Source organism: Etheostoma cragini, chromosome 16, assembly GCF_013103735.1.
Source record: "Etheostoma cragini isolate CJK2018 chromosome 16, CSU_Ecrag_1.0, whole genome shotgun sequence".
Taxonomy (NCBI): domain Eukaryota; kingdom Metazoa; phylum Chordata; class Actinopteri; order Perciformes; family Percidae; genus Etheostoma; species Etheostoma cragini.
The window spans coordinates 9,335,385-9,350,248 of record NC_048422.1 but is presented as its reverse complement, the minus strand read 5'-3'; the positions used below and the strand labels follow the sequence as shown (position 1 = coordinate 9,350,248).

At 40.6% G+C, this 14,864-nt stretch overlaps 1 protein-coding gene across 1 annotated transcript; it reads left to right on the top strand.

Moving 5' to 3' along the window:
• The first annotated feature begins 1,959 nt into the window (after positions 1-1,959).
• Positions 1,960-14,444, top strand: skor2 (SKI family transcriptional corepressor 2). Its single transcript, XM_034896370.1, has 9 exons — positions 1,960-2,196; positions 4,187-6,194; positions 6,848-6,911; positions 7,694-7,771; positions 10,126-10,191; positions 10,511-10,609; positions 10,833-10,900; positions 11,969-12,032; positions 12,517-14,444. The coding sequence occupies exons 2-8, from the start codon at positions 4,212-4,214 to the stop codon at positions 12,023-12,025; spliced, it is 2,415 nt and encodes an 804-aa protein (XP_034752261.1). The 5' UTR covers positions 1,960-2,196; positions 4,187-4,211; the 3' UTR covers positions 12,026-12,032; positions 12,517-14,444.
• Positions 14,445-14,864: the final 420 nt, after the last annotated feature.

Sequence of the window (14,864 nt, the reverse complement as noted above, 5' to 3'; positions counted from 1 at the left end):
CTTTAGACTATAGCTTTTATAAATAATTTAGAATACATTCAGAAAATGAGGTTCTGTCAATCTTAAATAAGCAAATTACTCACAAAAGTGTGAAAAATAAAAAAGTTGGTAAAGTATGGCAACGATGCAGCTTTGACTGCAGCTTTGTGAAGACATCCTTTAAATAGGCTATGTATGAAGTGATATCTGAAATACACTAACATGATCCATACCTGCTGCTGTATTGCATCCGTGCTTGTTTTCTGCCTCGTGGAAATTGTCTATTTCACCTTTAATCTGAACGCATACAGACGTAGCCATATTCTTCAACGCGCCATGCAAACGCTAGAGCGCAGGCAGCCCACACCTGTGTGACGGGTGACATGCATGCGTCTATGAAACTGGCATTCTGTTTGATCAGCAACTACAGGCGTTAAGCTTTTTGGTTTCAGTTTTTTTTTTTTTTACATCCCAGACATTAAACAAGGGCCACTGAAGAAGTTGTCCTAAAAACTACTTTATGAACTTAATGAAGTTGTTTTAATTAACGAGGACAATCAGTATTTGGGACAACACTTCCCTGCATCCCCCATGCAGAGTTAAATGGGATCCTGTCTCGCATGCTTTAGACATTTTCAGCTCATATCTGGGTTATAGACTTCATATTTAGCTCTACGCTTTCATATCTGTAATTTGCCCGCGTATTTTTAGTGGAAGAAGTAATTGAGCAGGAGGAGCAACATGCCTGGTTTTAAGAGCTTGGAGCAGGGGTGTAGTTAGGTATTCCTCCGGCCCTCTGAGGGAATATAGAGCCGGACCCCTCCATTTTGTTAAATCAAATAATCTTACACTGCAATTTGTGAGGGCCCCCTTCAGGTGAACTGTCACTGCCTTTTAAAGCACTAATCGTTAACTGGGAGCCTAAATTAGCCTACATCAAACTTTACATTACAAATATTATAGGCTACATGTTTCCTGCTGCCCTTTATCTCCTGTGGGATCAACCTGCACACATGCATACAGAGTCGCATTTCAAAGAGCCTTCTCAGCGTTGAATGGGAGAATCCACTCTACTGACAGACAACATTCTGATCCCCTGACTGGCTGCCTCCCTGTCTGCTGTCTCAGCCTTTTATTTTCCCTCTCGTCGGCCCCCCTGATCAGGCTAATGTTTTACTCCTCACGGTGTCAGTCTGTGTTTAAAAGCCACATCTCCGATGCCAAGCTCTTCCGCGGGCTGTGTCTGCTGTTTGTTGGTAATTAATTTGCATCTCAGGGGTTGTGTATCAAAAGTCAAACTCCTTACTAGTTTATTCTAGGGTTTCCCAAACTATGTCAACGAACCCCCTCCAAGCATGTGCAATGGACCAGCAGACACCCGTCTGATGGCGACAGCTTGTAGTAGCCTAGTTATGACTGGTACAGAGCTGTGTGCATGTGTCGAATTCATTTTAAAATCAAATTCATTAAGTCACTAACACAGAGAATAAATTGGCTAAAGTTATGCTAATCTTAAATGTTGTGCTGGTCTGCTGTGTTGTCGTTATAGTGAAGGGGACTAGGCTGTTTGTTTTCATCCATTCAGAGGGGTCATTTCCTACAGGCGCGAAAGTGCATGCGTGTAGTTCCTGGCTCGTGCGTCTCGCCGTGTGCTGTTAGTTTGACTTTTGCAGCGTCTGAGTGGCAGTTAGCAAGACGTCCTTTTGGCTGTTCACGGGGCAGAAGCCTACAGCGCGCGAAGGAGAGGAGGAATAAAATGTGTGTGTGTGTGTGTGTGTATGTAAGTGTGAGTGTGTGTGTCTGTGTCCTGGATGGTGGGCTGAGCTCGCGCTACACGCCAATCAAACAGAGGCAGGTGAGTGGTCAGAGAGAGAGAGAGGGAAAGAGAGAGAGAAAGCGAGAGAGAAAGCGAGAGAGGGCGAGAGAGAGTGGGGGGGAGGGGGGTAGGGAGGGGTGGATTAGGACTGCGCGTGGTGAAAAGCGAATAAAGCCGGCGCGAGCGTCGCAGTTTACTCACATCTCACGAGCAGCTCACTCGACAGTTGAGGCGAAGGCGGGTACCGATTCCGTGTGTTTCCCGGATATAACTCAGTAAAGTCTGTCGGTTTGCTTGATAAAAATGAGTTTTTTAAGGCTGTGTAGGATACATCGATTTATCTCGTGACGGGGATATTTTTGGACACAGTGACCGTTTTGGAGTATTCTTGGGAGTCAGAGGTAAGGACTGGTCCGCTTCTCCTGTAAAGTTGGCTAAAATGTTGCTAAAAAAACCGCACCGAAACTGTGTGGGATGAAAAAAAACAGCTTAAAAAATGATTGAAATAACAAAATGCTTGAGTAGATTTGTGTGTGGATTTTTCACATTCCGTTGCATAAACCATAGTTTAAAATGACTGTGGGCCAGTGACCGTATTCTGTTATTGTAAGTAATGTTTTCGTATTGTTATCATGGCATTTATGTTGCCAAATAAACTACCTCTGCCTTTAATATTGTTCCATGGATAGACATGATGCCTAACTAGCGTGCTACTGTAATAAAGGCCTAACGGTACTTTACTAGAAATCAAATTTGGACATAACCGATATTATGTAAATTTAAATGTGTCAAAAGCCAATATTGTCTTATTTGAAGCCAAACTGTGGCCTCTTGAGTTCGAATTGTTTAATTGCTGTGTTGGTCCTTGCGTACAGCCAAACGGTTTGTTGTTCGGCCCACGCGGTTAGTTCACATTGCGCTGTAATAAATTGCTCCCATTCAAAACGACACCAGTTTAATATAGCCCAAACACTTTATAATTCTGTATTTTATTTTTCTATTGTAGAAATGTTTTCTTGAATGCAAAGTGCAAATAATTGGTCATAAATGTTTTAGCAATGTAGGCCTATTTGTTAAAACTAGCATTTTCTGAAATTATTGGGAAAAAACGAAAGCAATTTCAGTTTTTTTCTGTATATTTTTGTGTTTTTAGCTTTATTTCTTTAATTATATCATAAATGCGATACACAATTTTTTGTGTGTGTGTGCTGTAAGATAAGTATTTCTAAAAAAGGAAATTCAGGAGTTGACGCATTCACGCATTTACAGAAGGCTTATAATTGTTTATGTCACATAGCACATTAAGATTTACAGCATCTCTTCACAGTAAATTCCCTGCTATTTCAAATATATCTAATTAAATAGGAAGATTTTTAAAGACGAAGGAATATTTGGACTAAACAGCTTGCAGCTGAATGTGACACCAGATCAAAGGGCCACAGCCAACCTTGATAAAGGAAAATGAGGTTGATATAATAGTTTAACAATAATGTAGTCCGGTTGTAGTCTACACAAAATCCACCTAAACATGCCTTAACATTCTCTGTATATTTTCTGTGTTTATTTTTATCTAACACTGAGATTAACTATTTAGGTTACAGTATGTTGTAGATTTAAAGGATACTTAAGTTTGATATTTATGTCATAACGCAACATTTAAACATTAATTTGTGTCGATATGATAGTGTTGGAACATGGTACTTTCATTGTAACTGTTAGGCTAAACGGTTAGAAGAGTGTGTTATCCTCTTTCATAGTTTGTTCACTGACCAACTAGGCTACTGTTGAAAACAGACGCAGGCAGACTCAATACTTTAAAGCTATAAATGGAGAACTGTAAATATACAGAGGCTATACTTTGTGGCAAACATATTTATTGAATGAAGACTTTTTATAGGAATGAAGATGAACTTCATGAAAAATAACTGTTGCATTTTTATTTGATGTCAGGCAAACACTTCCCTTAGTATCACAGATACATGTTAATTAAGTATCCCAATTCACTTTATAATTTATTTGTTATTCAATCATTTTTATAAGAGTAGCTGTAGATGACAAATCATTTTTTATTATTTTTGAAGTATATGGTGAAGTATAATATTTAAAGAAATTAGCCCGTTCCTATAGAAAAAAAAAAGTTTTTTTGTATATTATTGTGTAACAGATAGATATACATTCAATTCAATTTAAAATACAATATACATTAACTTTTTTTATTTTTTATTTCACAAATTCCACACATCAAAGTATTTCTGGGCACACCTACGCGTAAATTAGAAGTAATTAACTAGCTATTTCATATTTTGTGTTTTATAGGTAGACAGAACAAGAGGAATTTTATGGTAAAAAAACAACTCATGTGTCTTTGTTTCTTCCTTTCTTTTCATGCAGGTCTTTCTACAGTTTTCCTCCAAGTATGGACAAGACCCATCTTTCAAGCCCTAATGATATCCTAATGACGAGCTCAACAGGCTCCTACCAGCAGGAACCCCTGACACCACCCAGACCTGCTCATCTCCACTCCTCATCCTCATCCTCTTCCTTATCCTCCACCTCTCCGTCCTCTTCCTCCTCACCCATGAAGCCAAACCAGGTCGGCCAGGTCATCCTATACGGTGTTCCCATTGTGTCACTGGTCATTGATCACAATGAGAGACTTTGCCTGGCACAGATTTCCAACACGCTCCTCAAGAACTACAGTTATAATGAGATTCATAATCGTCGCGTGGCGCTGGGCATCACCTGTGTCCAGTGCACTCCTGTTCAGTTGGAGATTCTTCGGCGGGCCGGTGCCATGCCCATCTCGTCACGCCGCTGTGGCATGATCACCAAGCGCGAAGCCGAGCGCCTCTGCAAGTCCTTTCTGGGAGAGAACGCACCGCCGAAACTGCCCGACAACTTTGCCTTTGATGTGACACACGAGTGCGCCTGGGGTTGCCGTGGTAACTTCATCCCGGCACGCTACAACAGCTCCAGGGCCAAATGCATCAAGTGCTCCTTGTGCAACATGTACTTCTCCCCAAATAAGTTCATTTTCCATTCCCACCGCACACCAGACGCCAAGTACACCCAGCCTGACGCCGCCAACTTTAACTCCTGGCGACGACACCTCAAACTCTCTGACAAACACCCAGCTGATGAGATGGTCTTTGCATGGGAAGACGTCAAAGCTATGTTCAACGGAGGTAGCCGGAAGAGAGCGCTGCCCTCCTCAGCCCATTGTTCCTCCATTGGTTCTATGAAGACCCTCCCAGGTTCGGTAGTGCCTCACATGATGGGTGACTTGGGTGCTCAGAAAAGAGCCCGCTTTGAAGATGAGGATGATCTGGATGGAGGCAGTCTATCTCCCCGTAAGACACCACGTAGCTACCCTGTCATCCCTGTCCCGAGCAAAGGCTTTGGCATGCTGCAGAAGTTCCCTCCCACATCACTCTTTCCCTCGCCTTACCCTTTCCCAGCATTCGGCCTCTGCCAGCAGAAAAAAGATGACAGTGATGTTTCCGGTGGGCAGAAAGGAGCAGGGTTGTCAGGTCTTTTATGGCCTGGCCGCAAAGACACGTTTTATCCTCCTTTCTGCATGTTTTGGCCACCAAGAGCGGCAGGAGGAATCCCTGTCCCCACCTACCTCCAGCCTCAGCCCAGCGCCCTCTCCTCTCTGGCAGACAACACCTCTCTCAGACAGGCCTTTTTGGATCTCTCAGAACCCAGCGAGTCTGTAGCTGTAACTGGCAACGAAAATAGTGTCAGTGCAACCATGGCCCCCGGCAGCGCGACAACCACAGCCAGATCATCCGGGCTGTTTGAACCAGATTGCACCACAGCAACACCTGACCTTCGTCCTGTGACATCAGAGGGCTGGCTCAAACTCTTGGACACCCCGACCTTCCAAGCCAGGAAGCCGAGCTACGGCTCAGCCTTCCGACCTGTGATCAAGGATGCCGAGAACATGGCCAAGCTCCACAGCAACAGTGGAGCAGTCACTGGGGCAACAGACGAGGACTTTGGTGTTGTGGTTGCCCGGTCAGACCGCCAACAGCGGCTATCGCCCAGCAGCAGCTGTAGTTACGGGAGTGAAAGTGGAGGCGATGGAGAGGTGGAGGGAGTGGAGAGCGAAGAGGAGGGGGAGGTGGATGTGGAGTCGTCGAAGCAGGAGGACGAGGAGGAAGAGGGGAGCTTCACAAACAGGCTGCCACAGACTCAAAGCAACCTGTACCTCCCTGCACTGAGCGACGCGCATGGAGAGGAGAGGGGGAAGGAGAGAGTGTATACCAGTACCTCCCCTCCCTCCTCCTCGGACCCCATCCAGCGGGAGTCCCCCAGCCTGCCTACCTCCCCTACTGCCAGCCTGCCTCTCTCCAGCTCCACCCCACCTCACCGAGATGACCCAGCTTACAAAAACGTAAATATCCCCCCAGGCCACTTTAGCTAATTATTATTTAAATGGTGCTGCAGTCAGGCAGTGATATGATCTGCATAAGCAGATTGATAGGCTGCTTTCTCCCAGTAGAAATTGAAACAGTCACCCCATTCTGATCCTGGCTAATAGGCCCAGGTGTGGATTGTTTAATGGCCACGGTGTGTTTGTTCTCCCTCTGTCACCCCAACCTGTTAGGGCAACTCTAATCTTTAACCTGTCGACTTCCACATTAACCAGGCCTCTGAGGGAAAGAGAGGAGGAGGAGAGGGGCGTTAAGAGGAGCATTTTAAACCAGAGCAGAGTTGAATCATCCATTGAGTAACATGCTGTAAATACAGTACATCTGACTGATATTAGAGACGGAGAGGAAAGAAAGGCTTTAACCTTAAATGCTAAATTGGATCATTGCAGGTGAAAGTTACCATTGGCTGATAAAAGCAGAGTACCAACCAGGGAGAGTTGCCCAGTAATGAGTTAAATCTTAGACAAAAAATAAATAATGATTAAAATAAACAATAATCATCACGTCAAAGAGTCCTAATTAGAAAGCTTTTACTCAAGACATATGTTTAGCTCTGTTGTAATTTAACTATACAATGCATATGAAATTCTAACAGTCTATATCTTTTTTTCAGGTTCACAAAAATAGAGACGAAGGACTACCTGTGTACGCAACCAAAGATAACTCCAGCATTTCGGGTGAGCACAGATATTAAATCTTGTCTTTGTTTTTAAACCTTTTCTGTTCATATTTTCTGAACGGGTAAAAAAAGTCTATAATGGTAGAATACACAATAAACACAAGATAAAAATTGCTCATGGAAGCAAAGTTTTAGATGATAATGTTGCTCTCAAGAATAATGAAAATATCAGTTGTGTGCAGTTCTTTTTTTTACTGTAAATTACTGCTCTCTTAAAAGTTAAAAGACATCATACACTTTTAAGCATTTGCAAAACCAAAATGCAATGTCTCTTTCATACAGTATGTAATCTACAAAAAACACTTTGCTCGCGCTGCTGTTTGCATGGGTTGCTTGACACTACATCTTTCACCCTTTTTTGTGTTGGTTTCATCAAACGTTTGAACAGGTTATTACACTGTTTCATCAAATAGCATTACACAATCTATTTCAGCAAACTGTTACACACTAGCTGTTCCATCAGACGTCGGAGTCGGTTGTATTATAACATCTTTGTTTCATTTAGTGTCTGAGTGAGTGGTTTTATAGTGCCTCTGTGTCCCTACGAGGCTCATATTCCTGTGACGTTTCATTTGCTCCTCTCATCTCCCACTCTGACCCTTTCGCTGAAGAAAATGTCTTGTGTATGTTTTGTGCTGGTGTGCTCTCATGGCCCACTTACACACAAAGGACACACACCATGCACAAACTTAGTTATCTCCATGTGTCCGGATAACCAGCTCAACCAATGGGCCTTACTGAAACTGCCTTCCTGTCTTTCCCTGTCTCATTTTCTGTCAGATGAAAACAAAGAGCAGAATAGTTTCTTTGTACCGGGCAGTGAAACATCAGCGCCCGACTACTGGAGGGAAAGCTCAGGTAGGAATTCTCACCTTTGTGTTTTTTTTTTGCTGAGCAGCTGGAAATGGTAAAGCAACTTCAATCAAAGAAGGAAATACTGAAGTATTTGTAAATGACATGTTAGGTACTCCTAAAAGTATAAATATTAGAATGGCAAGGTTCATTTAAATTCAGGGTTTTGCTTTACTCTAGTGCAGTTTTAATCTCACATCGCAAAGCAACTCTGAGGTCTTTATGAAGCTTCAGGTTGAATCGTGATCCAAAGTTGACATCATAACGAAAAAAAAAAAACTATGAATATTTTCAAGGGCAGCTTAATACTGTACAGTTAGCAATTTAGAACTACAATCTCCAATAACTTATCTACAAAGCAGGAGTATAAATATTAGCAAAAATAATCAATATTTATTGCTTTAGATTGATTTGTATTATATAATGGCATTAAAAGCTAAAGCCCTGTTTTAATTCAGCACAGACCATGTAGACAAATATGCACCGTGTAAAAATGTCCATACATAAAACAAACAATAGTGATTAAAAAAAAAAATGTCTTAAAAAACAAAAAACATATGACTTTATGTACATAAGTTAACATTTTTTACTTATTACATAAATTAGACTCAAAATACTAAATAATACAGCAGTGATAGAAGGCTATAAAGTCTTCAGCTTCATCCACCTTAATCTCCTTCTCCTCTCAGACATGAGCGCGGGATATAATACTCAGAGATGAAGCAGCAGTGGAAAGCTGCTTCTGCCGCCGCTCTGCCACGGCGCCTCTCTGTAGCGGCATTGTCGCCAGGGCTGTTGCTCTTGGGGGGGCCGTTATAGTTCAACAAGAAAACATCAGCTCAGAGATAAGCAGCCGCGCTGGCAATCTCCATCCTACACCCATATCGCCGCCGACATAATTGCCTTTTTCCCCTTCTCAGCGCAAAAAGCCCTTTCCCGTTTGAAAAATATCACAGCTTATTGCCTTTTTATATCTGTCAGGAAGACATTAAAAGTGCTTTATGACATCTGTGCCAACATTTGTATCTACCCCGACCCCCACCCCCACTCCCTCGAACCCTACACACACATACACCGTAATGATCTCTGCACATAATGTATAATGTATTTCGAAAAATTACACGAAACAAATTAAATGAGACCACCTTTCCCCTGATTGCCAAATGTCTCCCTGGGCGGTGGGAAGCTCTACGTGATTAGAAGGCCTGATTCCTTCGAGTCCCACCACCCCCCCTCCACTGTCTTTAAACTCTCCCTCTGTTTCTAGGGAGAAAAAATAATCTAATTTTCCATTTATGTAATGCAAACCGCCTTGGCTTTGACTATTCACGGTTAATTGACTGTCAAACGAGGTTGTTATCCTCGGGCTCTGTCTGCAAATTTGCTTGTCAAATGAGACAGAGAGAGGAGAGGAAAGGAGAGAGAGGAGAGGAGGAGAGAGAGGAGAGGAGAGCTCTCTCTGCTCTAAATGAGAGAGAGAAGCATGGGGAGGCTTAAGGAGCCAGGATATGAAGTGACTGGAGGGGAATATACATATCGAGTTTGCTGGATCGCTTCATTTAAGGTGCACAATGCCTCATTGTCACTATTCAGACGCAAAAATACACGCAGAACAATATAGAAACTTTCAAACTGGTACATTTTAAAACAGCATGTGACAAAGATGTTTGTTTAAAAAAAAGGGCAAATGGAGGATGGAGAAGTTTTAAAGCAACAAGTAGGTTGCTTCCAGCAGTAACAAAGACAGACAAATATACATCATAACAAAATGCTGCATAACTCTAAATATACGGTTTTCCATTATTTTATGGTTACTCTATCCTCATGTAGTTTTCATAGCCACTGGTATTGGTCAAAAGAATTCCCCTGATAAAAAATTACAGTTTGGAAGCACAGCACCTACACTTCAGTTTCAGGAGCTACATAATTGATTTCATTTCTGAACGCAAGTAGCGTCCTTTTGTTGTCTTAATAGAAAGCAATATGATCTGACAGCAAGAAGAGATTGAACATGTCAGGGAGAGGGAGTGCAGGAAAGGTCTCAATCTACAGAGCTGTCCAAATTGTTACCACTATCTTACACTGACATCTAGAGGCCAATGAGTGAATTACTTAAAGACTGGCGGGGCAGTTTGGGAGAGGTTGAGCAGGATGCAGAATGATTTATACTAAAAAAATAAAGACTGATGGAAAATCCGTCCATGACATGATTATGAATATTTGGCTCAGGTATGGTCTGATGTTGTGTTAGAATAGGATTGGAACTCTTAGTGTACAATACAGCTTCTACACTGTATGTATGTATGTATGTATGAAAATACATTTGGCATATGTGAAGTTAAGTCTTTTTGTGTTTTCAGGTGATCGAAGCCAAGGTGCTGCCTCTCCCGTGCCGCTAAAGAAGGACGTTGAAAACATGGAGAAAGGTAAAGATTGTTAATTTGAGGCATGCGGCTTGTTGCTCTTGTGGGGAATTGTTGGGTCATTGTAAATTATACAGTGTGATCTAGAGCTATCTGCAAAGTGTCCTGCGATAACTCCTGTTAGGATTTGACTCTATAAATGAAACTGAATTGAAATGAATTTGTAGGTAAAGATACCCACTCTGCTGGTCGATGTATTGACGATATTAATATAAATAGAGGTTCTGAAAATAAAGATCTTAAGAAATGATTTCTAACAGACAATTCTTTTTTCTCTTTGTATCTCTCACACATTCATTTCTCCTCCTGCCTGCTCCTGCAGAGGAGCTCCAGAAGGTTCTGCTGGAGCAGATTGACTTCAGGAGGAGACTGGAGCAAGAGTTTCACGCTCTGAAGGGCACTTCACCATTTCCTGTCTTCCGTAAGTCTTTTTTTTCACTTAACTTGCTTTTCTTTTTTATACTCTGAAGGGCAACGTCTCCTTCTCTGTGTTTCTGAAGTTCTTTGCCATTTTGTCTCCCCCCCTCTTACTTTTCTCTTCCCCCTGCTTGAGTCCTTCAGCTGTATTATTAAAACCGTACTTGATCAGTTACTCAAATGATAATACTGTTCAGTCTAATCATACATTCTTGCTCTAATTTCAGATAATTTCCAAGACCAGATGAAACGAGAGCTCGCCTACAGAGAAGAGATGGTCCAACAGTTACAGATGGTAAGACTACTAATGATACAATCAGTGCTGAACACCGATGGATAAATAAATATCGTTGCTACGCCTTTAAACGGCAAATAAAACACCCTTTTATAGATACATGAATTTAAAATGGCCCCACTGTTCGCTTTGAAAACCAATCTTCATGATGATTTTCAGAGGAATATAATTAAGACTACTTATGAAGCACAGTAAAATATAGTTACACAGTTTGAAAAGGAAAAGACAAAATCCAAAAAGCATTAAGAGATGTGACAAGAACAATCCAATTAACACTTCAACTACGGTAGACTGTAGATATACAATCGAAAGCCTAACCCATGTGTTAAACTAAAGCAGAAATGAATTGAAGAATAAATAAAGCCCCCAGGACTCAACCAGACACTTCTCTTATTGCTTATTTGTCCGTCAAACGACAGAGCCAATCATCCAGTTTGTCTTTCATGGGTGAGAAGTTCCTCTGCAGCCGTCTGAGTGTTTCCGTCCACATCAATCACCGGAGCAGCTGGCAGACAGGCTGACAGACGGTGGTTGTCGTTGCTTTCTGACACATGCAACAACTGTACACGCATGTGTGCACGTGAACGCAAATCCCGCACGTCCAAAAGAACACACAAAAGAGCACGCTGCATTCAATGTAACCACGTAGGCAGACGTCTAAACAGGCATACGAGCTCATTTATAAGCGTAAAGAAAAAACACATTCAAAATTGACTAATGGGTCTAGAACCAGCAGATGGATCTGTCTGAGAGTAATGACACATTAATTTCACCCAGACATTCATATGTCAAGAAAATTTGGGATTTATGTTGCTGAATTATATTTTCAAATTTTGATTGAATTTGAATATCACGCCCAAACTTTACACCTCTTGCCCAGAATGTTTTATTTACCCTTTGAAGTGTGATGGAATATTAATGTTATTTACAGTAATTTGTTTCTTTTCACAAATGGGCAAATGTGTTTATTTTTTTACAAAATATTGTTATTAACCCACACATGTTGCATTATTTTAAAACTAAAAAGCCATTTTTCATGGAATCTCATTGGTCTGTTGTTTCTTTCAGATTCCTTACGCAAACATCCTCAGAAAAGAAAAGATCAGCTCCCATCTCAACAAGTAGCGATAAGGTGATTGTTTTTCAATTATTTGATAATGCAGTATATTAATAGAACAATATCAACATGGTAGATCGCAGATGAGGATATAAACATTTAATTATTTACAGAACAAATCAGCGAGATTAGGTACAGCAAAGTTTAATTGTCTTTGAAATGGTTCTAATAGTTTATTTAGCCTGGATTTGAGAGTTTCCAGCCAGACCAGGCAGTAAACATGCAAATCAAACTGTTTTTATTTGAATTAATGGAAAATATTGAAATTCAATTACTTTTTGGTGTTTAAGTTGCCTGACAGTGTAGGCCATCCTGGCCATCTGATAGCTACAGTGTAAAGAATGTTCAATTCCACTTCCCAGTGGCTCACTAACTAACCACCTCCTAAACACCTGCCTCTGGCCCCATTGTAACAGACTATAAGTGGACCTACAAGTCTTTGAAAAACTCTCAACCAGGACATGACCCTAATGTTGGGATTTCTTTATTTTCTTCACAGACTGACTCAAGAAAATCCCATCGAGAGGAAGAAGCTGCCTGGATTTCTGTAAATTTCCCAAGAAGAAAAAAAAACGTCACATGAAAACCAACAGCAAGATATAGGAGAGAGGAGAGAGACACCAACAGAAAGAAATATGACACTATAGTATATAAATATATTTCTTATGTTTTCCTTGGACAGTGTTTTATTTCTGATACTGCAGTACAACCTCTGTTAATAGCCCTGCACTTAAACTCTGTCTTAGAAAAACATGTTTGGACCAGTTTGTACTGCTGTGGGGTGGCACATTGGTAACAGTTTCATCCCAGTGTCCTTTTCCCTGGCTCCACTTTATTTCCCAAGCCGTCTGAACTGAAATGGGCACAGACTGACAATATCGGGGAAACAGAACGTCTCCTGGTTTTTCCTCATTGCTGCACTGGCAGTCAGACTCAAAGCTTTACCCAACCAGGACCAAAGCAACCACAACCTTGCTCGTCTTTCGTGAATTTTAGGGCTGTTATAGACTAGCAGGAAGGCAGTTGGAGACTTTGTCAAAAAACTCTGAAAGGTTACGAGCTCTTTAAAGATGAAGAGCAAGAGTCATAGATACAGTAAGAGTGTGTGTTATTGTCCATGACTCTGACTGCTGCTGGCCCAACTGTACATACACAAGACTGTGGATGAGGATGGACTTCACACTACTATTTTTGCTGTTGTTGTTATTATTGATATTGCGGTGGTATCAGTAAATGGGCAGCCTAACGAGAAAAAAACATTCCAAGCTTTATGTATCGTCAACATTTGATCCTAAAGGGATTCTCCTCATCGTGTCCAGTTGTGTTTAATGACCAAAACAAATAATTATTTCCACTGATTATCAACATGTTCAATCATCACTGAAGAGGTTGGATGTCAGTGGTGATGCATCATGTCAAGTCTGTTAGATGACCGGAACTTGAATATGCCAGATGAAGAACAAAATAAAGGGGGGGGGGTGGGGATGAATGAAGTATTGGTGTTTTGGGGTTTAAACCTAAAGATGCAATGAGACCATTAATTATAGTGGGTGGTATCGCAAAAGGGGTTCACGCTTTAAGCAAACTGTACACTGGCATTGGCAGAACAGTTTGTACTCATAGTTTTAGTATTTGGGAGTCATTTCTGAGTGTGTAAAAAATAATTGAGTATTATCTTCAATGCGGATTTTGCTGCACTGATTAAACATATTTCGCCTTTTATTCATACAGGAAGAGTTACATCAAAACAACATCCTGGGTCACATTTACAGTATAAAGTTAATATATATGGAACATCTGGAGAATCCTTCGCTCAAAGGAACCCTGAAAGTATTGTTTACCCCTCACCCAAATGTTCTCAGCATGAACCCACAGGCTACCTTCAGCCAGAGGGGAAGGTAATATTGCCATCATCTGCTAAATGTGTGGGCTGGAATCAGATGAGGAAGCGACATTTAAAGGCCAATTCTGTTTACTTGTTTGCCAACCAAACGAGTGTCCAGGCAACGAGGAGCATAAGACTGAAGTTTGTCAGAGTTGTATATCTACCTGTAAATTATTTTTGCCTGACTGTATAAAATGTCATAGTGAGAATATGAACATCACAGTCAGTCTACCTATATGTGTTTGTTTGTTTATTTATTTGAGTACCAGGGCCTGTGACCCTGATTGTGAAAATATAATTTATTATAATGTTAAAGAAAAAGAAAGCAACGTGATGATAATGATAAGGATGGTGCAGTCAAGTGTGTGCCAGAGAGAATAAAAATGAGAACTCACCCATCTTGTTTATAAAATGAAATGAATGAATAGAAAAAGTTGTCATTTACTGAGAGCAATGTTATCATTATAAACTGTTACTGCATATTAAATATGTTCTTGTAGTTTCTCTACTATTTATGTGTAAATTAAAAGTCTATACAATAACCAGATTTGATTATTAGGCCTATTTGCTGTTTATGGAGTGGAAATCCTTTTAGCTTCATGCTAATAAGTCTGATTAAAAGGTGACATCTTACCAACTTGAGAAAATAAATATGATATACGATAAATAGATTTGTAAAATAGAGATATATGTACAGTACATACAAACCAAACAAAGGAACAGAAGAGACCGTCAGTACACAATGGAAGGTAATGTGAAAATAGTGTGAAAACATTAAAACGTTTTTTTTTATTGCTTTATTAGTTGATGTTCAAAAGAAAAAAAGGAAAACATTCAGTGAATTTAAATTTAATTTAAAATGTCTTCATTTATTTCCTGTTTCATAATCTTATTTTTTAAAATAGCCTGTTTTATTTCTTTAGGGAAGATGATTAAAACGGAAAAATGTCACATATGATGTC

Excerpts from the sequence above, each read along its gene's own strand:
- skor2 (XM_034896370.1), top strand. The coding sequence starts at position 4,212 with ATGGACAAGACCCATCTTTCAAGCCCTAATGATATCCTAATGACGAGC. Across the intron at positions 7,772-10,125 it reads CTACTGGAGGGAAAGCTCAG|GTGATCGAAGCCAAGGTGCT; the intron begins GTAGGAATTCTC and ends TTGTGTTTTCAG. Across the intron at positions 10,901-11,968 it reads TGGTCCAACAGTTACAGATG|ATTCCTTACGCAAACATCCT; the intron begins GTAAGACTACTA and ends TGTTTCTTTCAG.